The following is a 27,593-nucleotide window of genomic DNA, read 5'->3' as shown; positions in this document are numbered from 1 at the left end:
TGTTTTTGTTTCTTTTTCTGTAGAGACAGGGTCTTGCCATGCTGCCGAGGCTGCTCTCAAACTCCTGGGATCAAGCAATCCTCCTGCCTCGGCCTCCCAAAGTGCTGACATTACAAGCATGAGCCACTGTGCCTGGCTAACTTTTCATCTTTTAAAGTAGTGTCTTGCAAAGAACAACATTTTAATGAAGTCCAATTTATCAACTTTTTGATTCATTTTCCATGCTTTTTGCATAGTAAGAAATCTTTGCCTGCCTCAAAATTGCAAAGCTTTTCTTCTATGTTTTCTTCTAGAAATAGTTTTAGATTTTTACATCACTTGTGCTTATTCTTAACTTCCTCATTTGATCTCTTGGATCCTTGGGTCCGTGGAGCTATTCTGGAAGGGTTACTAGTATCTCTTTTTGCTTGTAATGGGAGCAAACCTTAGGACCTAACTGGAGTCCTTTGATTACATCATCAGCCTTTTGGGGTTACAATCACATAAACATACTGAAGAAAATTCCAGTAGGAGAGTGTTCTCTCCTACTTAGGTACTATAATAGAGAATAAGACTAGTTATCCTTTTGGGAGCCTAAATTGGATTTATATCCCTCTGAAGAGAAGTAGGTGGAGTGCCAGGAGCTGATTTGGCTAAAAGAAGAGGGAAGGTGTTCTTGCTGAAATGCCTGGGGAGAAGAGGGGGATCAGGAGGCAACAGGGTGTCTGTCCTGGATATTTATGATGAGCCAAATTCTAGCAAGTCAAGCAGAAACGGAAGGATGTGATTTCATAACCGATGTTGTGAGACAGAAGAGCACAAAGGTGCTGCATTGGCACCTGGAGGGAAAGTGTCCTAAGGGGGAGGAATAAGACACTTTTCCCCACTTCATGTAGACTCAGCATGGTTTTAGCCAGAAAACACTCTGGGAAGTCTAGGGCCACTTTGGCACCATGGGAGTTTGCCCCTCTAGTTGCTCCAAGAACACAGACATTAATGTAGCACAGATATTAATATTAATATTAATTAGCACAGATATAAATGTAGTCACAGAAAGAAAAAGAGGTGAAAAAGAGACAGGTTCTTCAGTGCATGAGAGACTCCCTTTGGGATCTCTCAGAAATGTGGAAGCAGAGGCTATAGCACAAGCCTGGGTTATTGCTAGTAGGAAGACAGAAAATGAGGCTTGGGTAAGCTGTAGTTATAGTTACAATGGAAATGACTGGCCCAAGAGAGTGCTACAGATTACATAACAGCCACTAAGTAGAAGGACAGGCAGAAGGGGTAGGCAAGACGTTCTCTGGCTGTTGCAGCCACCAAAAAGCCAGGATACAAAGGCAGGGAGTTATCTGAACTGCCTTCCTGGAGGGTCATGCATTTAGGATCTGACTCATTGATTCTTTTCCTTAATTTTGCTCTGTACATTTCTCTAAGAGGGCTAACCAGTGTCAAGGTTTGATAATATCTGAAATGGTATTCTGGTGCCAAAGTATCATCTCACAAATTATTTAGAAATTGCAAAAGAGAAAATGTACTTTATAATCCAGATATCTGGCAGTTATCCACATGATCAAATTTAGCATCAGTGACAGTAGGAAAACTAGATATTATATACCTCTTGCTGTGATATATTATGAAGTACACATCATCAACTATGAAGGTTTTGTTTTTTTGAGATAGGGTTTTGCTCTGTCACCCAGTTTAGAGGGCAGCTGTGCAAAGCTCACTGCAGCTTTGACCTCCCAGTCTCAAGTGATCCTCCCACCTCAGCCTCCCTAGTAGCTGGGACTACAGATGTGTGCCACCACACCTGGCTAATTTTATACATATTTTTTGTGGAGATGTTGTTTCACCATGTTGCACAGGCTGGTCTCGAACTCCTGTGGGAGTTCTGCCTGAAAGTGCTGGGATTATAGGCGTGAGCCACTGTGTCCAAACTATGAAGTATTCTTGCCAAAATGGATTAACCTAAATCTAATCAAGCTTCTAGGTCAGAAGTGTCCAACAGCAACATAATGTCAGCTGCGGCTACATGTAATTTCAAATTTTCTGGTTGCCACCAAAAGCACAAAAAGAAAAAATAGATAAATTGTACTACATAAAGATTAAATACTTCCGTGCATCAAATGACACAATCAACACAGACAAAAGGCAAACCACTGAAGGGGAGAAAATATTTGCAAATTGATATTCATAATATGCGAAGAATCCTTACAACTCAACAACTACAAAATAATTAACAGATTGAAAAATGGGGAAAGGAGTTGAATAGACATTTCTCCAAAGAAGATGTACAACTGGTCAATAAACACACAAAAAGACTAAGTATAAGGGAAATGCAAATTAAAACCACAATGAGATCAAACACATTAAGTTGGCTATTATAAAAAAAAAAAAAAAGAAAAGAAAGTGCCAGGCACAATGATGCTGTAGTCCCAGCACTCAAGAGGCTGAGGTGGGAGAATTTCTTGAGACCAGGAGTTAGAGGCTGCAGTGCGCTAAGTGTGAATAGCCACTGCACTCCAACATGTGCAACACAGCAAGACCCCATCCCTAAAATAAAATAAGATAAAATATAAGGCAACAAAAAATAACAAGTATTGGTAAGGATGTGGAGAAATTGGAACCCTCGTGCGTTGCTGGTGGGTGTGTAAAAAGGTATGGCTGCTGTGAAAAATGGGATGGCTAGTCCTCAAAAAATTAACCACAGAATTACTATATGACCCAGCAACCCCACTTCTGCATATACCCTCAAAAGAAGTAGAATCAGGGACTCAAACAGGTGTTTGTACCCCCCTGTTCATAGCAGCATTATTTACAAGAGCCAAAAAGTAGAATCAATAAAAGTGTTCATCAATGTATGAATGGATAAACAAAATGCGGCATATACATGCAGTGGGATATCATTCAGCTTTAAAAAGGGGGGAAATTCTAACACATGCCACAACATGGATAAACCTAGAAGACATTGTGCTAAGTGAAATAAGTCAGTCACAAAAGCACAAATAGGGTGTGATTCTATTTACATGAAGTACCAGAGTTGTCAAATGTATAGAGACAGAAAGTAGAATGGTGGTTGCCAGGGGCTGAGGAGTTAGTATTTTACTGGATGCAGTTTCATGGGGTAGATAAAAAAGTTCTGGAGGTGGATGGTGGTGATGATTACACAACAATCTGACTGTACTTAATGCCACTGAAGTGTACATTTAAAAATGGTTAAAATAGTACGTTTTATGTTATGTGTATTTTGGCACAATGAAAACAGCTATAAAAGGCATTCTTGAAACAACTGGGGATATCTGATATTCTGGAATTATTATTACTTTTCTTAGGTGTAATAAAAGTATTGCGGTTATATACATTATATAAAAAGAGGATAATGCCTTTATTCTTAGGAGATGCTTTCTGAACTATTTGGGGATAAAGTGCTCTGTAATATCTGCTCTGTGAAGACAGACCTTAGGGAGGCTTTTCCTCTTTATTATACTTCAGGCACCATACTTGGCTACCATACTCATCACATGACCCAGCAATTGCCTGGGCTTTGCAGGCTCCAGATGGTCTTCCCACATGTTAACCCTCACAACAACCCCAAAGATAGGTCTTATAGATCCCTATTTGGTAGGTAGGGAAACTAAAGTTCCAGTGTTTTCCCAGGATCACTTGGTGGTACATCCCTGCAGGCCAACTGGAACTTGAAGCAAGTGACACAAGCTGGAGACTCTTATTTTCTCTACAGGACTGAAGTTTCAGTAAAGAGTCAGTTAACACAGTAGATTTTTCCAAGACTTTGGAGTTTGAAAGGTCACTGGGACAGGCCAGAAAAGAGGAAGCAGAAAACATATCAATTCTTAGAGTGTGATATGTGAGATTCTTCCAAATGCTCTGTGGTCTGGGTCTATTGCCCCACAGAAGGTAGATGGCATCCTGGATAAGATCAGGTCTTCCAAAGCAGACTCGGGGTTGGAATTTTTGCTCCATCATTTACCAGCCATGCTACTTGGGGTAGATTACTTAAACAGTCTGAACCTTTGCTTCCTCATCTGTAAAACAGAAATAATAATATTTCTCATGGGACTGCTGTGGGGGTAAAATTAGATAATGTACCCAAAGCTCTTCACACAGAAAAGCCTTCCCCTGCTGGATCTCTCATGTACCCCCTGGATTTTCTAGGAGGGTGTGGCTTCTCCAATACCTTCTCGAACAGCTATTGAGAATCACTGTTTGTAATGAGAAATATTACGAATGTGGAGCCAGAAAAAGTCTGACAGCCTTTGCAGCAGGGGGATGAGGAGGAGGTGGTTGTGTGTGTCCTCAGCTCAGTGGTAGGTGCTGGGCATGTGGTAGGAATGAAAAAGAAAAGGTAGCTATTATTAGTAGAATAGTATCTATAACTTTTATTTTTTGGCATAAATTAAAAATTCAACAAAAGCCAGATATTATTTTTGTTGGTGCTTTACTAGAAACATTGCTGTTTTCTAATGACTTCTGGTAGTATTTCGTTATTATTTTCTCTTTTTATTTTATTTTGTGTAAAAGGACTAAGTGAGACGGGTCTTTGCAATTTTTTTCTTTCCAACTGACTAGCTAGTCAATGCTCCTTTGGACCCCAGCCCACCCCCCTGAAAAAAAGGAAAAAGAACAAATTGAGAACTTTTGAAACCACAACCCAGAAACCTGAATGTTTTTCATTTTAACTTTTCTTGGAAAAATTTGATGAAAAGCCTGTGCTGTGGTTTTAAACGGCATTGGGATGCCCATCTCCTGTCCTTACCCCTAAGCTTCTGAACGTGATTTATATTTCCCTATTTTAAGCTAGTGCAGGTTTATGAGACTTTAAACACCATGGATGGAGTTACTGGAGATTTAAAGAGATTAAGCAGGTCCAGTAGCACCTGGAGGTGTATAAGTCGTTTAAAAGATTTATCAGCATTTCCATGTTAAAATTCACTTCTCAAGGATTCTCATATCCTGGATCTGAATCTATTTTGGGCAGAGGAGTAAATTTTTAGGCTGTCTCATAAATGGAGAAAAAAATCATCCCTCTATTGCTTCTTGCTTTGTTTTTTGGGCTGTGCCTCTGCCCCCTCACCTCTCTGTCTTGCATGTCTAGCTAGTTCTGTCTCTGCAGTTTCCCTTCTCTCTGTTCCTGAACTCTCTCAAGCGGTTGATCTCTTAGTGTTTCTCTGGGTTCACAAACTCAGCCTTTGACCCAGGAACCTAAAAACAGCCAGAGGGAGGCTGAAGCTTTCTTGCCTGCCCTTGACTCCTTGTGGTCCAGGGAGGGCTGCGGTGGGTGGGAATGCCTGACACAGGGTGACTAGTCTCTGTGTTTACACCAGGGGGAGCAATGACTCCGTGGCTGAGAGGGGCTGGCTAGAGTCTGGAGTTTCCAAATGTCCATTCAAGGCAAAACACAATTCCTAGGTAGTTAAATTTAGGAGACTCTGTATTGAATGACCTTGAAAATAGGTTCAGGGCACAACATGGGCACACCGCTTTGTCATATTCTACAAATACTGGGGAGAGCCAACATTCTTCTCATTGCCAATAATTATGTTCATCAGCCTCCACGTCTTGCCTCTCACGTTTCTTCCATGTCCCAGCTCTGCCCACCGTGTCAAATCAGTGTGGATGTAGGGAACATGAACACATTTTAATATCAGCCTAAACCAGACATCACTGGGAAGGAGATTGGAGAAACTAAAACCCTAGAAAAGACAAATCTAATCTATAGTGACAGAAAGCAGAATGGTGGTTGCTTGGGGCCAAGGTAGGGGCAGATTGGCTGAGATGGCACAAGAAAACTTTTTGTGATGTTGAAAATATGCTATGCCTTGATTGTGGTGATGGTCGGACAGTTATATAAAGTTGTAAACACTCACTAAAATGTACAATGAAAATGGGCATAAACTATACCTTGGTTTTTAAATGTCTCTGTTGTACATTCACACCAGCCTTTACCTCCGTTAGCACAGACAATAGGAAGCTGTGTGTGAATCTTAGAATGCTCCCCAATCCAGGGATGGTTGTTCAACCAGCCTATGCCGTGTATCCATAGAGGGCACAGATAATCCAAAGCAGCAGATAAAACACCTAATTAGTTCTAATTGACTCTGGACTTTTTCTGTGCATTTGCATTCCCTGAGTACAACCTGACTGACAGAAGCGGGGAGAGTAGGCAGCCAAGAAATGTGGCAGGGGAGGCCAGATTAAACAATTACAAGGGAGGGACAACAAAAGGGTGACTGACCACGCAGATGATAAAGAATTGTTGACTTTGTAATGAGAACCGCACATTGTGCAAAGCAATTGGTGGGGTGGAGCAGATGTGCATTAGAAATGAAACCAGCCACTCGGAATGGTCATGGTCTCTGGATAACAGTAGCTTCATCAACTCCGTCTTTTCCACATCTCTAAAATTTTGATATTACTTAAGTCAGGCACACTGCTCTATTCATTCTGACATCCGAATATCCATTTTAAAGTGGGTTAGGCTCACCCAGAGGATGATACAACTAGACTAAGAAAATGAAGTGAAGGATGAAAACTCCTGGTTCGTGCTTTCACTACATCCACAGGAGCAACAGACTAAGACATTCCTCCACACAATAACAGACCCACGCAGTGCAGAGCCATGTGGGTCTTATCTGTCCTGTTGTCCACAGTCTGGTTTTATCTTAGACCTAGCCTGGTGCAATCCATGTTGTGTATTGGCACTCCACTTAAGTTTCCTGTTTGTAAAAAGCCCCTTTCATTTGGTGATTCCTCAGGGCTTTAGGGGAACTTTCTGGAAACCAGGAAGAAGGAAATAAAGGTTGTTTTACTGAGGATGGGTGACGTTGGGCGCGGGACCCAAATGAGTGGTTTGAGCAGAAAGTAGCCTCCACACTGGACTAATGCTTGGCAACATAATGGGAAAATTTGGGGAAGCTGGGAGAGGAGGGGGCAGAGTTTCTTTCCCAGCCAGCCAGAGGGTCCAGGCAGTTTTGGTCCTAGGACCTCTCTCTGTGCATTCCCAAGTGATTGCAAGGCTTCTTCTTGTCATCGTCTGAGACTTGGATTCCCCAAGCATCCTTTTCCTGGAGCCTCTGAGTCCTCTATTCCTGAGGCCTTTCTTCAGCCCTCCCAATAGCCCTGCCATGATTTCATTGCAGGGCTGTGACTGTCTATGACAAGCCGGCATCTTTCTTTAAAGAGACACCTCTGGACCTGCTGCACCAGCTCTTCATGAAGCTGGGTGGCACGCACTCTCCGTTCAGGGCCTGGTAGGCCTCCCATCCTCAGCTGCCTTCTCTCCTGCTCGCCACTGCCCTGGCCTCTCCCCTTCTCACTGCAGACCTGGGAACCCACTCATCCAGGGGTTGGCAAACTAAGGCTACAGGCCAGTCTCCTGCTTTTGTAAATCAAGTTTCACTGGGACACAACACACTCATTGCCTTCTGAGTTGTCTACAGCCACCTTTGAGCTACAATAGCAGAATCACATTTTGCAACAGAGAACCTGTGGCCTGCAAAGCCTGAAGTATTTACTCTCTGGCCCTTTAAGAAATGTTTGTGGACCCCTGCACTGTCTTACTCTCCTGCCAGTGGGTTCCCAGGCCTGTTGCAGATCTGTGGACCTGTGTGTCCCCTGGGGTGTCTCACGGGGCTAAGGAGGGGACCTTTGTGCAGATCCACACACCCTAAGGTGTGCCCCTGGGTAAGCTGGGGTGGTGTGGGATGGCGTCCCTGCACCCTCATCTTGAGTCCAGGGGATGATAAGACAGTAAGTCCCGTGGAGAAAAGGAATGAGTCAGTCTTGTTTGCTGTTGTAACCTTAGCACCCAGCAACAATATTAGAGAAAGCAAGCCCAGGCCTCGGATGGCAGGGGTGGCCTGGTGCTGCTGATGTGGCTGGGCACCCCAACCTTTGGGAGCCTGCAGGCCTTGCCACGGCAGGAGATGCCCGTCCTGGGTCCTGGGCCTGCTCTGTGGCCTCTCACAGGCTTTTTTCCTGCTCTTTCAGCTCAGAACCTGAGGACCCAGCCATGGAGCGGTCGGCCTTCATGGAGCTGGATGCTGGGAGCAGGCTGGTGATGCGTCTCCGCGAGCGGCCAGCCCTGCTGGTCAGCAGCACGGGCTGGACAGGTCTGCACGACCCCTGGAACACTTGGGGTTGGTGTGACGGGCACCTGGCCAACCTGTGTTCTCCTCACCCCTGCCAGTCCTGCATGCCCCCACCCCGCCACAGTCTCAATGAGAAGGGGAGGGCGTGTGAGCTGGAAGAGGGGTGTCTAGAAACAGGCCCCTGACATTCAATTCTCTTCTCATAGAGGACGAAGACTTCTTCATCCTGCTGGCAGCTTTAGAAAGTAGGTGTGTAGCTGCGGTGAGGAGCTCCGGGCTTGTCGGGGCCACTGAGCTGTGAGCTGCTTGCCTGGCCTGCAGCATGTTGCTGTCCCCGGCCACTGGGTGGGGCAGCCTGGGGACAGCGGGGGTGGTGGAGGTGGGCCGCCCTGAATCCCCAGTTGGGTCATTGAGTGACCAGGCCCTCAGGCTGAAATGCCCCCTCCAGGAGAGTATCTCACAGAGGCTGGTGGCCTCCCCACCAGAGCAGTGCTCTTTCTCCACCTGACCAGGTGACTCTGGCTACTGTTTATTTAAAATGTTTTTTCTGAATGGGCATGGTGGCTCACACCTGTAATCCTAGAACTCTGGGAGGCCGAGGCAGGCAGATTACCTGAGGTCAGGAGTTCGAGGCCAACATGGCAAAACCTATCTCTACTAAAAATACAAAAATTAGCTGGGTATGGTGGTGGGCGCCTGTAATCCCAGCTACTTGGGAGGCTGATGCACAGGAATTACTTGAACCCGGGAGGCAGAGGTTGCAGTGAGCTGAGATCATGCCATTGCATTCCAGCCTGGGTGACAGAGCAAGTCTGTCAGAAGAAAAAAAAAAAAGAAATTCTATCAGAAATTCCATGTAGAATTGTTTCTTTTTTTAAACACAGAGTTTGAACAACTGACTCTTGATGGACACAACCTTCCTTCTCTCGTCTGTGTGATAACAGGTACCGCCTGGGACCCTGGGTGTCTGTTTGGTTGGGGGATGGCAGAGGGGGAGGGGCACGCAGCCTTTACCCTGTGCTTCCCACGATCTTGTCTCCTTAATCTTCACTGCAGCTCTCTGCCATAGGGTCTTATACTGCTTGACATGGGGGAAACTGAGGCTCAGAGGGTTTCACAGCAGGGCAGGGAGCCCAGATTTGAATCTGTAGATACCAAGCTTTCTACTTTTTTAGTAGTTTCCAAGCATCTTTTTGTTGTTGTTGTTACGTCATTGGTGTCTTTTTTTCTTTTTTTTTTTTTGAGACAGAGTCTCTGTCGCCCAGGCTGGGGTGCAGTGGTGTGATCTTGGCTCACTGCAACCTCCGCCTCTCACATTCAAGCAGTTCTCATGCCTTAGCCTCCCAAGTAGCTGGGATTACAGGGGCCCACCACACTCAGCTAATTTTTGTATTTTTAGTAGAAACAGGGTTTCACCATGTTGGCCAGGCTGGTCTTGAACTCCTGACCTCAGGTGATCCACCCACCTTGGCCTCCCAATATGCTCGAATTATAGGCATGAACCACTGTGCCTGGCCATGTCATTAGTGCCTTAACCAAGCCTCTTTTAATTTTTCAAACGGAAGAGCCCCTGTCCCACAGTCACTGCTGCTGAGCCCTTTCAAGGTGACTCAGTGAGGAGGGAGAAAAGCAGAAGTGGTGTGGGAAGAGGCGGGGTCTGGGCCAGCTGCTGGTCCTGCTCTCCTCCCTCCTCTGGCCTCTAGGCTCCCAGGAGTGGTTTGGAACCCACGCCATGTGCTCTGGAGGCTGTGGCAGGGCAGGGGCTGTTTGGAACCTGTGCCATGTGCTCTGGGGGCTGTGGCAGGGCAGGGGCGGCTTGGAACCTGCGCCCTGTGGTTTGGGGGTTGTGGCAGGGCAGGGGGAGTCCTCGTGTCCCCTGTGCACAACACAGACAAAAGGCTGGGTCCACCCAGTGGGCGGTCGGGTGCCAGGCCAGTGCTTACCCCTCCATGTTTGCAGCCCCAGGCCAGCTGGCTGCAGGTGCAGGGCTGTGCGTCAGGGGTCAGGGCGCACACACCCCTGCAGGTCTTGGGGCTCCTGGGTTCCTTCTGGAAGGGCCCGGATGGGGCCTGACTGGAGCTGCTGAGGGGTGGAGCTTCTGGGAAAGGGATCCCTCCTAGGGGGGAGTGTCTTGGGCCTGGGGCCACTTGGCAGGGACAGAGACGGGTCCATGGCAGTATCTGCTCTTCTCTGTAAAGGCAAAGGGCCTCTGACGGAGTATTACAGCCGCCTCATCCACCAGAAGCATTTCCAGCACATCCAGGTCTGCACCCCCTGGCTGGAGGCCGAGGACTACCCCCTGCTTCTAGGTGAGAGGCCAGCAGGAGGCTCAGGGAGGAGGCGGGGCCTTAAGCAGGGGGAACAGGGATGGGCGGGATGTACTTTTTCTGAAAAGGTGGCTCTGGAGGCCACTTGGGGACAGGACCTGGGCTCTGGCTGAACTCCCGGGAGGAGGCTACTTCCTGTTGTGCCAGCCCCTCCCTGCCAGGTGCCCCAGAGGTCCTTTACCAAGGGGTTTGAGGAGGCCACGTCCTTTCAGCCTGCCATGCCCTCCATTCAGTCCTTTTCCTTCCTGCAGGAGGGCTGGGCCTGGGGTTGGGGCCACTGTTGCCCAGGTGTGGGAGGGCAGTGGCTTTGGAAGGTACAGGGACGATGTGTCAAACAGTGTCGCCTCTCCCAGTGAGATGGTTCTCCTTTGCCTCCGTCTCTTTCCCCGTTGATTTCTCCAAGTGGGGAGTCGTGGCTTGGTCCTGATGAGTCTCTAGAGCCGCATCTTCCAGCTTCGAGTGAGCAGAGCAGTGGAGGCTGAGGGCCTTTTCCTGGCAGGACTCTCCAGCTAGTCTTTGTTTTAGACAGTCTCGCTCCATTGCCTAGGCTGGAGTGCACGATCTCAGTTCATGCAACCTCCGCCTCCTGGGTTCAAGCGATTCTCCCACCTCAGCCTCCCGAGTAGATTACGGGATTACAGGAGCCCGCCACAACACCTGGCTTATTTTTGTATTTTTAGTAGAAACAGGGTTTCACCATGTTGGCCAGGCTGGTCTTGAACTCCTGACCTCAAGTGATCCTCTCGCCTTGGCCTCCCTAAGTGCTGGGTTTCCAGGCGTGACCCATCACGCCTGGCCCCAGCTAGTCTTTAGAAATGTTAAGCTGTTTCGCTTTATTTTCACACTGACAGCTGGTTTGTGGTGGGTGTGCTGTGGTATTATTATTATTATTATTATTATTATTATTATTATTATTATTATTTTGAGACGGAGTTTTGCTCTTATAGCCCAGGCTGGAGTGCAATGGCATGATCTTGGCTCACTGCAACCTCCGCCTTCCCGGGTTCAAGCAATTCTCCTGCCTCAGCCTCCTGAGTAGCTGGGATTACAGGCACCTGCCACGATGCTTCGCTAATTTTGTATTTTTTTTAGTAGAGATGGGGTTTCACCATGTTGGCCAGGCTGGTCTTGAACTCCTGACCTCAGGTGATCCGCCCTCCTTGGCCTCCCAAAATGCTGGGATTACATACGGGAGGTGATCCTGGGAGACGGAGGTTGCAGCGAGCTGAGATTGTGCCACTGCACTCCAGCCTGGGTGACAGAGTGAGACTCTGTCTCAAAACAAAACAAAACAACAACAAAAAAAACAAATTGTGGTTAAGTAGAAAAAGTGTCAACTTACATTTTCAGATGTCCCAGCCAGGCCGTGTGGCTGCTTGGCCAGCTTAAGCCACTTGTGCTTGGGGCTGTCGGGGGCCTTATCCGATTTTCACTCCCCTCGGGGGATGTTGCCTCACTGTGCTGGGAGGATTTGTGTTCCCAGGGCAGAGACCAGCGCTCTGACCGCACCCCTCTTGCCTAGCAGGGTCGGTGGACCTGGGTGTCTGTCTGCACACGTCCTCCAGTGGCCTGGACCTGCCCATGAAGGTGGTGGACATGTTTGGGTGCTGTTTGCCTGTGTGTGCCGTGAACTTCAAGTGGTAGGAGCAGAACCCGAATCTTTCTGGGGATAGCTTCACAGATCCACCGCTGAGGGGGAAGCAGTGCAGAGTGAGCTGCCTACAGTGAGGCCCTGCCCCTCGGTCAGTCCAGCACACACTGGAGGCCATGAGGAGGAGCCCTGCGGTTACTGTGGCTGGGCTGAGCCTCACTGAAGTAGTTGCTTCCATTTAGAGCTCATGTTATATTTAGGTTGGTACAAAAGTAATCACGGTTTTTGCCATTAAAGATGGCAATTACTTTTGCACCAACCTAGTATGAAAGAAAAGCATCCTAAATACTAGAACTCCACTCGGGGCTTTTGCTCCTAGAGTAGAATTGGCTGGAATTGCCTGCAGGCTTACATGGTTTTCTTTCTTTCTTTCTCTCCCACCGTGTCCCTTTTGGCCAAGCTCACGTGGTGGGTTTGAATCAGTTAAACAAGTGTCATGCTGTGGCCTCACTCCACCCAGCATAGATGGGTGTTTGGAAGGGCGGCGTTAGAGGAGATTCTAGAAGCAGTAGCCCCAGCACAAGCTGAGCCCTTGGCCCCTGCTCAGGAGCCGGCTCCTGGATGGGATTCAGGGATGTGAGCCCCTCGTGTGAGCTGAGCTCAGGAAATGTCGGGATCAAACCTGGTGCCCTAGAAAAGTCATCTTTTATGTGCTGAGCCAGTCCCCAGGGTGTTGTCTTTACTTGTTCCATGGCCATGGAATTAAGAAAAACATGCAAAAATAATTCTTCAGTCCTTGAAGAGCATCCAGCACAGAAGGTACAAACCCTCCTTAAGGCTCCCTCCTCAAATCGGTTTGGCCATTTTGATGTGCACCCCCCCAGGCCTTTATACCCTTCAGATGCCAAATCTAAGAACCAGCTCCCAGAAACCACACCCCCTGTTCCAACCCCCAGCCTGGCTTGAGCATGGGGTGGAGGGGGAGCCCAGGTGGGCACCCCAGGGGTCTGGTGTCTTCTCCAGGCAGCTCTCAGGCTCTCTTGGTTCTCTCTGCAGTTTACATGAGCTGGGGAAACATGAAGAAAATGGCCTGGTCTTTGAGGACTCAGAGGAACTGGCAGCTCAGCTGCAGGTAGCCATGTCTGCCACCACGCCAGGGTGGGGAGGGTTCTGGAGACTGGCACTGAGCCACGCTCCCTGATCCCTGCTTCCCACAGCCAGGGTGGGACCATGTGGGGTCTGGCGGAAAAGCTAAGGAGGGAGCAGAGGTCACAGAGGTCGGCCCACTCTGCTGTCCCATTTCGGTACAGTAGGCTCGGGAAAGTTAGGACACACCCCCGCCTGCCCTCTGGATTTATGGAGCTGACACTCCACAAATGATGCTGGAGCCGGGTGGGCTGGGCTGCAGTTTAGGAAGTGATCAGGATCAGGTAGGTGGGTGGGCAAAGAGAGCTTCTGGGACCAGCCTTGAAAGATGGGTGGAATTCTGCAAAGGTTACTTGTTTCTTATTGCTAAAAGTAATACATCATTCTTGCCAAAAGAATGATTGGCAGGATTTTCAGTAAAGGTCCAGGTCAGAAGTCATTTAGACTGGGTCCCCCAGTCTCTGTCAGAACCATGGTACTCTGTTGTGGTGTGAAAGTAGCCACAGATCATCTGTAGATTAAGGGGTGTGGCTTTGTTCCAATAAAACTTTATTTAAAACACAGGCTGTGGGCTGGATTTGGCCTGCAGGCTGTAGTTTGTGATCCTTGATTCAGAGAGTTTAGCAAGGCTGAAAAGAACACCCACACCCCCTTGTTACCCACAGATGGGTGGGACTTGGCCAGAGGACGAGAGGAGGGTGCTCGCAGGGGAACATACAGCATGTAGAGGCCGGGAGGTGCTCCAGGGCACCAAGTGTGGGAAAGTGGGACATACGAGGAAGTTTCCAGAAAGCGTGATATCAAGTTGGAGGCGGAGCGCTGCTGGGGCGTGAAGAGTCTCGAGTCCAAGTGAGGGAGTTAGGAACTTGGGAGGGGTTGTTGTTGGGTCGGGGAGCTGGGGTAATCCAGGTGGTGACCTGGGATGGGGTGGGGACAGGCAATGAGGTAAGCTCTGCTCTTTAGTATTTTGCAGATGCTTTTCTCAAACTTTCCTGATCCTGCGGGCAAGCTAAACCAGTTCCGGAAGAACCTGCGGGAGTCGCAGCAGCTCCGATGGGATGAGAGCTGGGTGCAGACTGTGCTCCCTTTGGTTATGGACACACAACTCCTGGGCCAGAGGCTAAAACCCCGGGACCCCTGCTGTCCTTCCCGCAGCTTCTTCTCAGAGTCTCAGGGCAAACCCTTTTGAGCAGCGCCTCCCAGTGGCCAGAAGCTGAAATGACGGCAGTGGTGCTGCCTGGTGAATGAATTGGTTCTGTGACCCGGGAAGCTGCGCTTGGCTCTGATTTCTTTTCTGGAGGCTCGGAAACACTTCCTGTCTTCTTCTGTTCTTCACACCCCATGCCCCTGCTAGTGTATTACTGTTCTGTGACTTCCCTGTGACCTCTGCAGTACTCCTCATCCTGCGTTTGGTCTCCAGGTGTCACCTTTCTGCCGTGTTCCTAACATTTTGATTCCTGTCTTGAAAAAAGCACCTGCTGCACCATAAGCCCAGGGATGTGGCAGCTGCAGCGGGCTTGGCTTTGTGAAGAACCGAGTGTGTCCAGGGATGTGGCAGCTGCAGCGGGCTTGGCTTTGTGAGGAACCGAGTGTGTCCAGGGATGTGGCAGCTGCAGCAGGCTTGGCTTTGTGAGGAACCGAGTGTGTCCAGGGATGTGGCAGCTGCAGTGAGCTTGGCTTTGTGAGGAACTGAGTGTGTCCACGCTGGGGGAACATCATACTTGATACACACGTTTTTATTTGCACAAAGAAAATGCTATTTTTGGAGCCAGAGTTTTCATGTCTGAGTGATGGCGATTTTCTTAAGAACCAGAACTGCTGGCAGAAAGGGAGCACCCACACGCTTAGAAAGCCGATGTCTTATTAGAGGGCAGTTTGTGGTTCCTGATTTGGAAATTAACATTCTCCAAACATTCCAGTCCAGTGAAAGTTTTATCCGCTTTCCCATATAAAAACTCTTCCCACGAGAGTGACTTGATTCTCACAATCCCGTTGGAGTCGTGTGTGAGTCCTACAGTGTGAGGTTCAGCATTGCCATCTCCAAGTGCTCTTCGTAGGGAAACAGTTTCTGGTCATGACGAGGTTCCACTTCCCATCTGATCCTGGCCCAGCCTGGAAACAGAGCAAGTGTTTCAGGATGGCGGTGTTTGGGGACAGGACATGAGCGTATTGTGTGGGGCTGCTAGGACAGGCCTGGCAGGGTGGGGGGGTGTCCAAGTCAGTTTACTTGGTTCACAGGTTCCCAGGCCCACCCAGGTGCCTAGAATTGGCCTCCAGGATGGGACCAGAAATCTGGTTTTGCATAGAAATGGCTAGCAGCAGGCACTGTGCCGCTGTCCACTCTCTGCCCGCGTCTGCCCCAGCACTTGGCACAGCGGGACAGATGCAGAGATCTGAACCCACATCTACCTGGCTGCTCAGTCAACCCACTCTTCACAAAGCTTAGAAAGTGGCCGGGCACAGTGGCTCATGCCTGTAATCCCAACACTTTGGGAGGCCAAGGCGGGTGGATCACTTGAGGTCAGGAGTTCGAGACCAGCCTGGCCAACATGGTGAAACCCCATCTCTACAAAAATACAAAAATTAGCCAGGCACAATGGCGGGTGCCTGTTATTCCAGCTACTTGGGAGGCTGAGGCAGGAGAATTGCTTGAACCCAGGAGGCGGAGGTTGCAGTGAGCCGAGATTGTGCCACTGCACTCAAGCCTGAGTGACAGAGTGAGACTCCATCTCAAAAAAAAAAAAAAAAAAAAATCACACACACACACACAGCTTAGAAGGGGCTGGTGTTCTCATAAGCACAGATGTCTGAAGAGCCATTAGCCAGAATGATTCTTTTTTTTTTTTTTTTTGAGATACGATCTTGTTCTGTCACCCAGGCTGGAGTGCAGTGGCACAGTCATTGCTCACTACAGCCTCGACTCCTGGGCTCTAGCAATCCTCCCACTTCCTGAGTAGCTGGGATGACAGGTGTGTGCCACCATGCTAGTAATTTTTTTATTTTGTAGAGATGGGGTCCTGAATGCATGGCCTCAAGTGATGCTCCTGCCTCAGCCTCTTTTATTATTTTTTTTTAGACGGAGTTTTACTCTGTTCCCCAGGCTGGAGTGCAGTGGTGCAATCTCAGCTCACTGCAATGCCTCCCAGGTGATTCTCCTGCCTCAGTCTCCCGAGTAGCTGGGATTATAGGCGTGCACCACGACGCCTGGCTAATGTTTGTGTTTTTAGTAGAGATGAGGTTTCACCGTGTTGGCCAGGCTGGTCTTGAACTCTTGACCTCAAGTGATCCGCTCACCTCAGCCTCCCAAAGCCTCAGCCTCTTACAGTGTTGGGATTACAGGCGTGAGACACTGTGGCCCGGGATGATTTTCAATCACAGTTTTTTGTTACGAGTGGAAAATGCGTATTTATAAAAATGAAGTAGTACAGACATGAACGTGTAGAAGTCTCTATAATCCTGCCATCCAAGGATCTGTTAACGTGTATATCAGGGATGTCCAATCTTTTGGCCTCCCTGCACCACACTGGAAGAAGAAGAATCGCCTTGGGCCACACATAAAATACACTAATGCTAGCAATAGCTGATGAGCTAAAAGAAAAAAAATCACAAAAAAACCTCGTACTGTTTTAAGAAAGTTTACAGATTTGTGTTGGGCCGCAGGTTGGACAAGCCTGCTCTATATATATTCTAGGTTTTCCCCTATAGGTATACTTATGTGAAAATGATTATTGTGATTTTTTTTTGAGATGAAGTCTTGCTATGTTGCTCAAGGGGGCCACAAACTCCTGGGCTTAAGCCATCCTCCCGCCTCAGCCTCCTGAGTAGTTGGGATATAGGTACTCATAACCATGAGTGGGTGATTATTATTATTTTTTAAACAAAAATGGGGCTGGGCGCAGTAGCTCATGCCTGTCATCCTAACACTTTGGGAGGCTGAGGAAGCAGATCGCTTGAGGTCAGGAGTTCAAGACCAGCCTGGCCAACATGGCGAAACCTCAATTCTACAAAAAATACAAAAATTAGCCAGGGGTGGTAGCACGCACCTGTAGTCCCAGCTACTCAGGAGGCTGAGATGGGAGGATAGCTTGAACCTGGGAGGTGGGAGGTTGCAGTGGGCCGAGATGGCACCACTGCACTCCAGCCTGGGCAATACAAAGCCAGATTCTGTCTCAAAAAAAAAAAGAAAAAAAAGAAAAGGTGGGTGGGGGCTTATACTGTGTGTGCTGCTTGGCACTGTTTTTTTCACTTAAAAGATATTGCAGGTATTTTTTCACGTAAGTATCTGAAGAAAGACTTCTTTTTTTTTTTTTTTTTTTTTTTGCCTTTTTGAGACAGGGTCTTGCTCTGTTGCCTAGGCTAGAGTGCAGTGGTGAGATCAGGGCTCACTGCAGCCTCCACCTCCTTGGCTCAAGCCATCCTCCCACCTCAGCCTCCCGAGTAGCTGGGACTACAGGTGTGTGCAACCATGCCCAGCTAGTTTCTGTATGTTTTGTGGAGATGGGGTCCCACTATATTGCCCAAGTTGGTCTTGAACTCCTGGTGTCAAGAAGTCCTCCTGCCTTAGCCTCCTAAAGTGCTGGGATGACAGGCCTGAGCCCTGTACCTGGCCAGCCTCCTGTGTGAGGTTGTGCGGGACTCTGTTGTGGAACCCAGTATGTCTTCGTGTGCTGGCTTGTTTGTTGGCTCTGTAGTTAACGGGCTGCCCCACGTGGACAGGCATTGGACCCATGTCTCTGTGTGCAGGCAGAGGCTGCTGCGCGTGCATCTGTGCACATGGCTGCCGGGAGGTGCTGTTCTCAGGGGGAGCTGGGGCAAAGGCTGGTGGCAATGGGGGGCTTGGGTGTAGTGTGGAGGCATGAGAGCCAGGTGGCCGGGCTGCAGTCTGTGGGAGCTCGGGGTTTGCTTGGCCTCTGTGTGTCCTAGTGTCTTTGTCGGTGAGATGGGACAATGATAGCACACTCTCACAGGTGCTGGGGGCTGACAAATGTCAGGTCTGAGGACAGTGGCTGGCCCACTACGGGGCCAATTCCCCTTCTCTATAGTCACACTGCTCGTCTTCCATCAACTGGGTGCTCAGGACAGTGGCATGGTGGATCCACCTGTACAGCCTGTGCTCCAGTGTCCTGCAGGCCACAGCTGTGTCCAGCCCTGACCCCGACTGCCCCTCCCGCCACGTCCATTTTATAGATGAGGAAATCGAGGCCCAAGGGCTTAGGGAACCCTGCTCTGAAGCACACAGTAGGGCTGCTGGGCTCAGATCCTCCCTCCCTGTGCTGAGCTGCCCTCCTCCTCCTGCCACAAGCCCCTAGCCCCGAGCCCACCCTGCTCAACGGCCTCTGCCCAAGTTCCCCGCATGGTGTGGGAGTGTGGGGCATCCTAGCTTTTCCCCAGCCCCCAGTTCTTTCACTTCCACTGGAGTCCCACAGGGACAGCTCGGGGACCATGCAGGTCCGGGTGGGCGTGGGGGCTCACCTAGCTCGGTGGTGAACAGCTGGCACGTCTCTGGGTTGCGGGCGGTAAAGGCAACATAGACCTCAGGAGCCCGCTGGTGCTCCCGGCAGGCAGCCAGCCTCCGCAGGACCCCGACCAGTGACACGATGGCTTCTGGGCAATACAGCATGTCTACGGTGAAAGTTTCAGGTTACTGAAAGGGACCAGCGGACAGTCCGAGGTCATGCTGACCTCAGCAGCAGGGTGAGCCAGAGAGGCAGCGGTCGTATGAGACTAGTAGATGCCATTTGACCATTTGGGCCATTAGATGGAAAGGCAATTACTTGGGTGAAAAAGGAAAACCCTTAGTAGAGAAAGCTGCAAAAGACCGAAGCAAAAGAAAAAAATCTCCAGACTCACTGGTGTTCCTTAAAAAACGAGCTCTGGTTCTCGGCCTATCTAGAGGGCTGTGAATGACACAAAGCATGACCCTGCCATGAACTTCGTGTTTCAGGCGTCTGCCGATTTGTCTGCTGGCTTGCAGGGGTGGGCCTGTGTCCCTGGCCACCGCTGGACCTGTGGGTTTCAGGGCTGGGACCCAGGACCACAGGCACAGCTCTGTTCGACCAGAGGAGACTGAGTGTGCTGGCAGGGGCGAGGGGTTTTCGGTGGCCCAGCCAAACACCACCTTCTCTCAAGGGCCCTATCCTCATCCCAAAAGTGGTTGTTTTCCTCCTGTGGTCTCTGAAAGACACACGACAGTATTCCTGTCTCTAACAAGAGGGCTGTGGCTTGAAGGTCACCTTAAGAGGCACCCCGTCCTTTGATGTCACCCTGGAGGCCCAGAGTAATTCTTCTGGAAGTCCCATCATGTCCATGCCCGATAGCATCCATTGTTCCCTTTTCCCAGAGCCAAGAGCTGGGTAGAGCTGCAAGGACACCGCCTGCACAGGGTGCCCGGGGCTGGGCATTACCTGCTGCAATGACAACATCTGGCTGGATGGCAGAGAGCTGATGGACTGTCGCGGTGCCCCAGTCCAGCTGGGCCACTGTCACCCTGGGGCTAAGTTGGCAGTGATGTCTGCCTCTAATGAGAGGCCATTGAGAAGGACATTCCCTCGGAGCTGTTCGAGGACCCGGCTGTGACAGTCGCTGAAGATGTATGCCCGGGGGCGGCACATCTTGCAGATGGCCAGGGCTGTGAGGCCAGCACCACTGCCAAGCTCTAGGACAGTCCTGGCGGGAGGAAAGGGGACCTTGTCTGCAACTGCACCAGGGTAAGCCTGCCTCGGTCCCCTGCCCTGCGCCCCAAGGTCACCTATGAGTGAAGGCTGCCGGGTTCTCGATGGCCCATTCTGCAAGGTAGAGGGCGGCATCCCCTGTGACCAGGCCTGTGATGCCGTGGGAGATGATGGCTGTGCTCTCGGAGAGTGTGACTGAGCCTCCTGAGGGCTGCACCAAGAGAGGGCAAGAGAGTCATTCCAGTGATCAGAAGGCAAGTGGCTTAGAAGACAAGTAGCCATCCACCACATGGCTGAATAAACCATGACAGGACCAATCGCCACTCAGCAATGAGAAGCAGCTAACTGTTGACATGCCAACAGCTTGCACAGGCCTCAAGGGTGTCATGTGGCATGAAAGACACCTCAGGCCACACAGGATTCCATTCATTGAACATTCCTGAGATAATGGAATTCTGGCGATGGAGCACAGGTCAGTGGTGGCCAGGGGCCGGGTGTGGCTATGAAGGGGTGGCTGCCTTGTGATGATTCAGTATGCTATGTTTTTCCTTTGTGGTTTTCTGTATCTATGTTTTATCTTATTTTTTTTTAGCTCTGTTCCCCAGGCTGCAGCCAGTGGCACAATCTTGGCTCACTGCAACCTCTGCCTCCTGGGTTCAAGCAATTCTCCTGCCTCAGCCGCCCAAGTAGATACGACTACAGGCATGTGACACCATGTCTGGCTAATTTTTCTACTTTTTTTTTAGACAGAGTTTCACTCTCTTTGCCCAGGCGGGAGTGCAATGGCACGATCTTGGCTCACTACAACCTCCACCTCCTGGTTTCAAGAGATTCTCCTGCCTCAGCCTCCCAAGTAGCTGGGATTACAGGCGCCCACTATCACACCCTGCTAATGTTTGTATTTTTAGTAAAGACAGAGTTTCACCGTGTTGGCCAGGCTGGTCTCAAACTCCTGACCTCAGGTGATCCACCCACCTCAGCCTCCCAAAGTGCTGGGATTACAGGCGTAAGCCACCACGCCCGAACCTGACAAGTATTCTTTGAGGACTGGGCACCAGGTCCTTGTGAAGCAGGTAGAGTGTGTCACCTATTGGACAAATGCCCAACGACCCCATGAGACATGCTGTTGTTGTTGAAGTGCTTGACTTACAGACAGGGAAACTGAGGCTAAAGAAGTTTGACGGACCTCATGTCTAAGACTGCAGAATGAGTGAGTCAGGATTTGAACCCACACCCATGTTTTCACTTTGTCTGTGCAGGAAGGGTATCTGGGCTGTGAGGGGGAGGAGGGTGCCCTTCTCATACCAGCAAATAGCTCCCGTGGCCCTGAGTGGACTCCTTGGCCATCAGGGTCTCCACCAGCGCCTCATACAGCTCGTCCAAAGGCTCTGTGTTGACAGCCTCGTGCTGGGGGCAGACAGAGTGAGAGCGTGTTTGCTTTCATTCTAATCTGCAAAAATGGCCAGATGATTTTCACCAAGTTTGGAGGGGAGATTTGGGATGGAATGGTGTAATACCGGCCAGCTGGCATATAAAATATTCACTTCGTTGGGCGTGGTGGTATGTGCCAAATAGTCCTAGCTACTCTAGAGACTGACATGAGAGGACAGCTTGAGCCCAGGAGTTCGAGGACAGCCTGGGCAAGAGACCTTCTCTCTAAAAAAAAAATTCACTTGGTAGGGAAACCTGGATGGGAGGGCCTTCAACAAGAGGTGTTGAGAGGGTAGGGTTAGGTGTAGTCTAGGGCAGGAGACAAGGATTCCGTGAGAGCTGCCACATGACCATGACAGAGAGCAGGAAAACAAAAGGTGCTTTTAAGTGAGCCCAGGCAGAACTGTGAGGGCGGCCCATGCTGCAGGCTGTTGCTGTCAGCAGGCTGCTTCTCCAGGGCTGGCCCCATCCTAAGATTCACAGGGCAGCAGCAGTGTGACTGCTGCCCTCTCCTGGTGGCACAGGGCAGACCTGCTGGTGACCACAGATGCACCCTTTTGGGGACCACTAGGAAGAAAGCAGGTATTGGAGAAGCAGGGGATTGTTTATTTGCTAAGTGTGGCCCTTTCACTTAGCACTTAGCTACTGCCTACTGAGGAACGGCCTCTTGACATCCTTATGTCGAACCCTGCATGTTCGGGCCCATCTTTAAAATCCACCCTAGGCCAGGTGCGGTGGCTCATGCCTGTAATCCCAGCACATTGGGAGGCCGAGGCAGGCGGATCACCTGAGGTCAGGAGTTCGAGACCAGCCTGGCCAAAATGGTGAAACTCTGTATCTACTAAAAATACAAAAATTAGCCAGGCATGGTGGCATGTGCCTGTAGTCCCAGCTTCTTAGGAGGCTAGGCACGAGAGTTGCTTGAACCCAGGAGGCAGAGGTTTCAGGGAGCCGAGACTGTGCCACGGTAATCCAGCCTGGGCAACACAGTGAGACTCTGTCTCAAAAAAATAAATAAGTAAAAAATAAAATCCATCCTGTATCAGTCAGGAAAGAGCTCATTCCAGCAGGATCAATGCAGAGAATTCACCAGAGGAACTAGTTCCAAAGGTATGGCAAGAGCTAAACCTTCCAACAGGGGCCTGTGGGGCAACCCAGAGACAGACAAGAGCAGGAAACTCCAAACCCTTCGGCCGGCAGGACAGAGGGTGTGAGTGAGGGTTCCAGTGCTGTGGGCTGGGCCAGCCTGGTAGGAATGAGAATCCATATGCTGGGAGCTGGGGCCCCAGAGAAGCAGCTGCTGCGGAAACCCCAGGAGGCAGAGTGAGGGAGAGACGCTGGCCTCCCCTTCTTCCCGCCCTGCACTGTCTCCCATGGGTCACACGCGGCTGCAGCCAGTCGCCTGGGGAGGCCCCTGCCATGCTGGGGTTTGCAAAGCAGGCCCAGGGTCTGGGAAGGATGGGGGCTCCAGCACGCAGGTGGCTATGCTGTCCAGCTACTGGGCGGACACTGCCCATTGCTGACCTTTTTGATGAGTTCTGAGAGAAAGCACCGGGCACAATTGACTGATGGCGGGTGCTTCACACACACTGGATGCTTCACAGTCTACAGCAAAGGACAGAACGTTGGTTGCTCGAGAGCCCGTCTTAAGTCTCCTATGAGCTTCAAGCCAACACAGCAGAGGGCAAACTCCAGGCTACCTGATCCCTCAGCAAAGATGTAGATGGACACGGCGTTCTGGCCCCATGCATCTGAAGTTTGTCTTAAGATATAAGCCGTTTCCTAAAAATGCTTCCACTGCAGTGGCACAGGCTGTGGCAGCATTTCTAATGCCCATTCTGAGCAGGAACACAGGGCATGTGAGCCCAAACCACCTCCCTCCCAGAGGAACCAGTGTGAACCTGGGTTTGCAGTAAAGACAGTCGCCAACTGTCTGGCTCTATGGAAGAGGCGGGAAGGCCCACTCGGCAACTGCTCTCTTGGAGCATGTGTCCCTGGGGACAGGATGGAGGGGAGGGGACGCTCAGGGTGACACTCCAGCTAAAGCCGAGAGAAGCCAAGTGCAGGATGAGCAAGTTCCAGGCAGTGGCAACAGCTGGTGCAAGCTCTGAGGTGGCCACGGCCTGGCACTTGGAAAGGAGGGCAGACAGACTGGTGCAGCAGGAGTGGGGACGGTGGGAAAACAGGAGCCTGGAGGGAGAGGGAGGAGACAGTCTGCAGTGCCTGCTGGCTGGGAGGGATGCAGATTCTGCCCAAGGGCAGCAAAGTACCCCACGCAATACACAGGCTCTTCAGGCTGGTGCTGGTTTTTCATTTTTTCAGACACAGAGTCTCGCTCTGTTGTCCAGGCTGGAGTGCAGTGGCCCGATCTTGGCTCACCGCAGCCTCTGCCTCCTGGGTTCAAGCGATTCTCCTGCCTCAGCCTCCCGAGTAGCTGGGACTATAGGCGTGCACCACCACGCCCAGCTAATTTTTGTATTTTTAGTAGAGATGGGTTTTTGCCATGTTGGCTAGGCCAGTCTTGAAGTCCTGACCTCAGGTGATCCGTCCACCTCAGCTTCCCAAAGTCCTGGGATTACAGGTGTGAGCCAGTGCACCCAGCCTTGTGCTGGGTTTGAAAGCAGCTATCCCTACATTTCATGCTTCGCCACCTTCGAGAGTGAGGCTAAGGGTGCAACTCAGAGCAGGGTGCGAGATAACTTCAGGTATCTCCATGCTCGAAGCCCTGACCTACTGTATTGCCCCGAAAGTCTTCCCTGCTGTGGCTGCATCTTTTCCACATGGATAATCTTGGTTCACCTCTAGCACAGGAATTCTTCACCGGGGCTCCTAGGATAGGCTGGGTGGGTGGGGGTGGAGAATGTCTGCCTCCAGAGTTTGTATGGAAAATGTATTCTTCTGGTGCAATTCTTTCTGGGAGGGAGTCTATTGCTTTGTCTTTTCAGAAGGGCTCATGGCCCTTCGAAGTAAAGACCCAGGATGCAGGGTGATCTGCACTTGGCCCTCAAGGCCAAGGTCAGGCTGTGGCTGGGCCTGGTGGTGATCCTGCCTCTCACCAGCATGCAGATGCTCTTGAGTCCAAACCCCACCCTGGGCAAAGTAAGGGCCCATTTAGGTCTAGAAGAGACAGGAGTGGGCAGGACAGGCCTCATGAATGCAAAAAAGAAAGTCTCTGAGCATCTACCAAATGCTAGAAGCTGTTTTGAACCTGTCATCTCTGTTTTTGCTGTGGATGGTTTAAAAAACTTTCCTTAGATTCCCCCCTCTCATGCAGACTTTTGTATATTCTGATGTCTTTGTCTAAGTCTTAGATAGAAAATGAAAGAGCTGGAGCTGTTGGAGGTGCCAACACCCACCTGCAGTGCTGACTCAATGTTCAATGTTCTTTGAACTGGGGTGTTTTTAAAGGGTACAAGCACACCTGTGGTTCTTCTCTCAGGTCTTCCGGAGAGATTCAGGAGGCAGGGTCATGAGTCCCAGGGACTCTGGGATTCTTACCTTCTGCAAAATATCCTGCAGAAGCTCAGAATCTGATGAGTCTCTTAACTTTGCTTCTAAGCTCTGTGTGGACGGGAGAGAGAGAAATCTCAAGGGCGCATTCACAGGAACATTAAACACGCAATAGAATGTGTTGGCAAAGCGCTGTGTGATCTCTCCCTGGGGATGTGGAGCCAGTTGGAAGTGGAAGCCACAGCGGCTGAAAGCCTGACCTTCAGATGTCGCAGGATGCACCTGGATGAGTCACAGGAAGGAGGCTAGAAGACTGACTCTTGGCCACATTAGTCCTGGCTACTTAGCGGCCACCCGGGTCATGGGCCAGCTCCCTGGTTGCACTGGTCATCCAGGAATTACCAGGGCAGCCATGGCACCAAGGTTTGATGGGCTTGCCATCTGAGTTTAAGTGGAAATGCAGAATGTGCCCATACCAGCATGGGTTACATTGTCCTCTTACAGGGGCCTCAAGCCCAGCAGCGAACTTTGGCTCCCGAGTTAGGCAGACTGTCTCAGCTGGTATGTGACACAGGGCAAGGCACTTCATTGCTTCAGAGCTCCTTCCATGCTGTAAAAGGCCTTACAAGACCTGGTCCTAATCCCTCTCTCTGGCCTGTTCTCCCTCACCCCTGGCCCACCCTGCTCACTCCACTTCAGCCACACTGGCTGCCTTGCTGTTGTTCCTCAACCACAGCTGGCTTGTTTCCACCACAGGGCCTTTGCATATCCTGTTCCCCAAGCCCTTCCCATGGCTGGCTGCTTCACCACTCAGGCCCCAGTTCAAATGCCACCTCTTCAGGGAAGGCATCCCTGATTCCCCGACTTTGGTGACTTTTCTCCCCAGTTGCTCCATGCACCATTTCCCTGTTTTATTGGCTTTAAAGTCACTCTTATCTGGTCTTTTCTTGTTTATTTATTTATTTGTTTATTCTCTGGCTCTCCCATGCAAGCAGAGCCTCATCTGTCATGGGTACTGCTGATCCATGGTGCCTGGCTCACGGAAGGCATTTATTAAACATTTTGAGATTAAATAAAAACACTAGCTAACACCGACATGCATTTACCATGAGCCAGGCACTGATCCACAGGCTTTTGTACTCAACCCTGACAACAACCCTAAGAGGTAGGTATCATTATATCCCCCATTTTATTAATAAGAAAACAACAGCACAGAGAGATGCAGTCACTTGCCCAAGGTCACACAGGGCCAGCGGTTGGGCCAGGATTCGAAGCAGGCAGGCTGTCTCCTGGGTCTGAACTCTCAACTACTACACCCTAATCAAACAATCCCTCTGGTCAAATGTGAGTGATAATGTACCCACCTCGTGGGTGTTGATGGTGAGCCCAAGTTAGCATTCAGCGTGGGCATGTGAACAATTATAGTCAATATTGAATGGAGACCTGTGATGCTTTTATGAAGGTTTCTATTTTGGGTTAAAAATGCACAAATTTCTCCTGACCAGAAATGATCTCTGAGTGCTAAATATTTTATGTCAATGGAATAATGCAAATGATTCAGCAACACCCCATAAAATGGGGCAGACCCAGGGAGGAATATATATCCAAACTGACTCATCCCAGTGAGCTCACCGCACATGAATTACAAATGGGGCCGGGTGCATTAAGCCCCTCTACTGGCAGAAGGGAGGCTGCTGCCTGCCATGCCCCTGTGCTGAGAATGTCAGGTCCCCAGGGAGACAAGAGGCCACCCCCTTCTCTGACTCTTCCATCACAGGCATGAGAGCCTCAGAGCATGAGCCGATTCTGTGCAGTTCTCAACATACAGATGAGAACACTGAGGCACGAGGGACAGCCTGTGACCTGGTCACCGCACTCAGGAGGACGTGGTTACCCGCGGTCCTGAGGACGCTGACTTTTTAGAATGGGCGAGGGCAGCTGTGTCCCAGTGACCAGAACGATTACTGCCTTTAAAAAGTCGTGAAAATGATCGTGAACTGTACCCCACAACGAGTGCGCCTCTGCCCCCCCAAGACGGTGGAGAGGCCCCCAGCTTACGCCGCCAGCCCACAGGGCAGGAAGGGTGCGAGCGACTCTGTCCAGGCCCCAGGGATGGGGACCGGGTCGCGCGGACCTGACCGGCGGGAGCCCAGGCACTCACGTGGCGGGCGTGTTGGGAGCTTCAGCACGGAGACCCATCCCGTCTGTCCCTGGACTCCCGTGAGCCCCGCGGGCCTCTCCGCTCGCCCCGCCGCCCACCTGCCAGGGGAAGGAGCGCAGTGCGCGCGCCGCCAGAAAGCGGCGCTCCAAACTCTGCAGCAAGAGTTAGGTCCCCGCGTTCTCCTCGGGCGCCATGACGTGGGCGGGGCCGCAGCGTTGCCGGGAGACCGGGCGGAAGTCGGGCCTGGACTGAAGAGGGGGTGGGCCCAGGGCAGTGCGCGGGGGCAGAGAGGGGGCGGGGCCTGGGGGTAGGGTCTCGAGGAGAGTCGTGGGGGCGGCTCTAGGGCGGGGCCAGGATGAGCGTTATGAGGAGGGGGCTTGGGGTGGGGCCAGGATGAGCGTCATGAGGGCGAGGCCTGGGGTAGGGCCAGGATAAGCGTCGTTGGGGCAGGTCCTGGGGAGAGTTCAGGTTGGCGGGTCCTGGGGCGGGGCCAGGACAGGGCGATCCTGGAAGCGGGGCTTCGGAAGCGTCCAGGTTGGAGGAGTCCTGGAGGCGGGGCCTTGCGTGGGGGCAGGATTAGAGTCCTGGAGGCGGGCGTTAGGGTGGGGGTAAACGATGATTGGGTTCAGGAGGCGAGACTCGGAGCAGAGCCCAGGAGACAGGTCTTAGGGCGGGGCTAAGGCCAGACCCAGAGAAGGGCTCAGGAGGCGGGGCCAGGGCGGGGCGTTG

The 27,593-nt window shown here is 50.8% G+C and overlaps 1 protein-coding gene and 1 pseudogene across 1 annotated transcript in view; one reads left to right on the top strand and one right to left on the bottom strand.

The window, feature by feature from the left end:
• ALG1L1P (Putative glycosyltransferase ALG1-like) overlaps nt 1–14,608 on the top strand; it is a 62,465-nt gene extending 47,857 nt beyond the window's left edge. Inside the window, exons 2-8 of the mRNA XM_063704123.1 lie at nt 7,987–8,108; nt 8,294–8,332; nt 8,972–9,031; nt 10,286–10,396; nt 11,940–12,054; nt 13,062–13,137; nt 14,125–14,608. Of these exons, the coding sequence (XP_063560193.1) occupies nt 8,009–8,108; nt 8,294–8,332; nt 8,972–9,031; nt 10,286–10,396; nt 11,940–12,054; nt 13,062–13,137; nt 14,125–14,340 (717 nt within the window). The 5' untranslated portion in view covers nt 7,987–8,008 and the 3' untranslated portion in view covers nt 14,341–14,608. The remainder of the gene's footprint in view (nt 1–7,986; nt 8,109–8,293; nt 8,333–8,971; nt 9,032–10,285; nt 10,397–11,939; nt 12,055–13,061; nt 13,138–14,124) is intronic.
• LOC101137806 (protein-lysine N-methyltransferase EEF2KMT-like) lies at nt 13,684–27,058 on the bottom strand (annotated as a pseudogene).
• Between the last annotated feature and the right edge of the window lie 535 nt (nt 27,059–27,593).

The sequence above is a fragment of the Gorilla gorilla genome, chromosome 2, assembly GCF_029281585.2.
Source record: "Gorilla gorilla gorilla isolate KB3781 chromosome 2, NHGRI_mGorGor1-v2.1_pri, whole genome shotgun sequence".
Classification (NCBI taxonomy): Eukaryota; Metazoa; Chordata; class Mammalia; order Primates; family Hominidae; genus Gorilla; species Gorilla gorilla.
The sequence above is the reverse complement of the archived record's forward strand: the minus strand, read 5'-3'. Positions and strand labels throughout refer to the sequence as shown.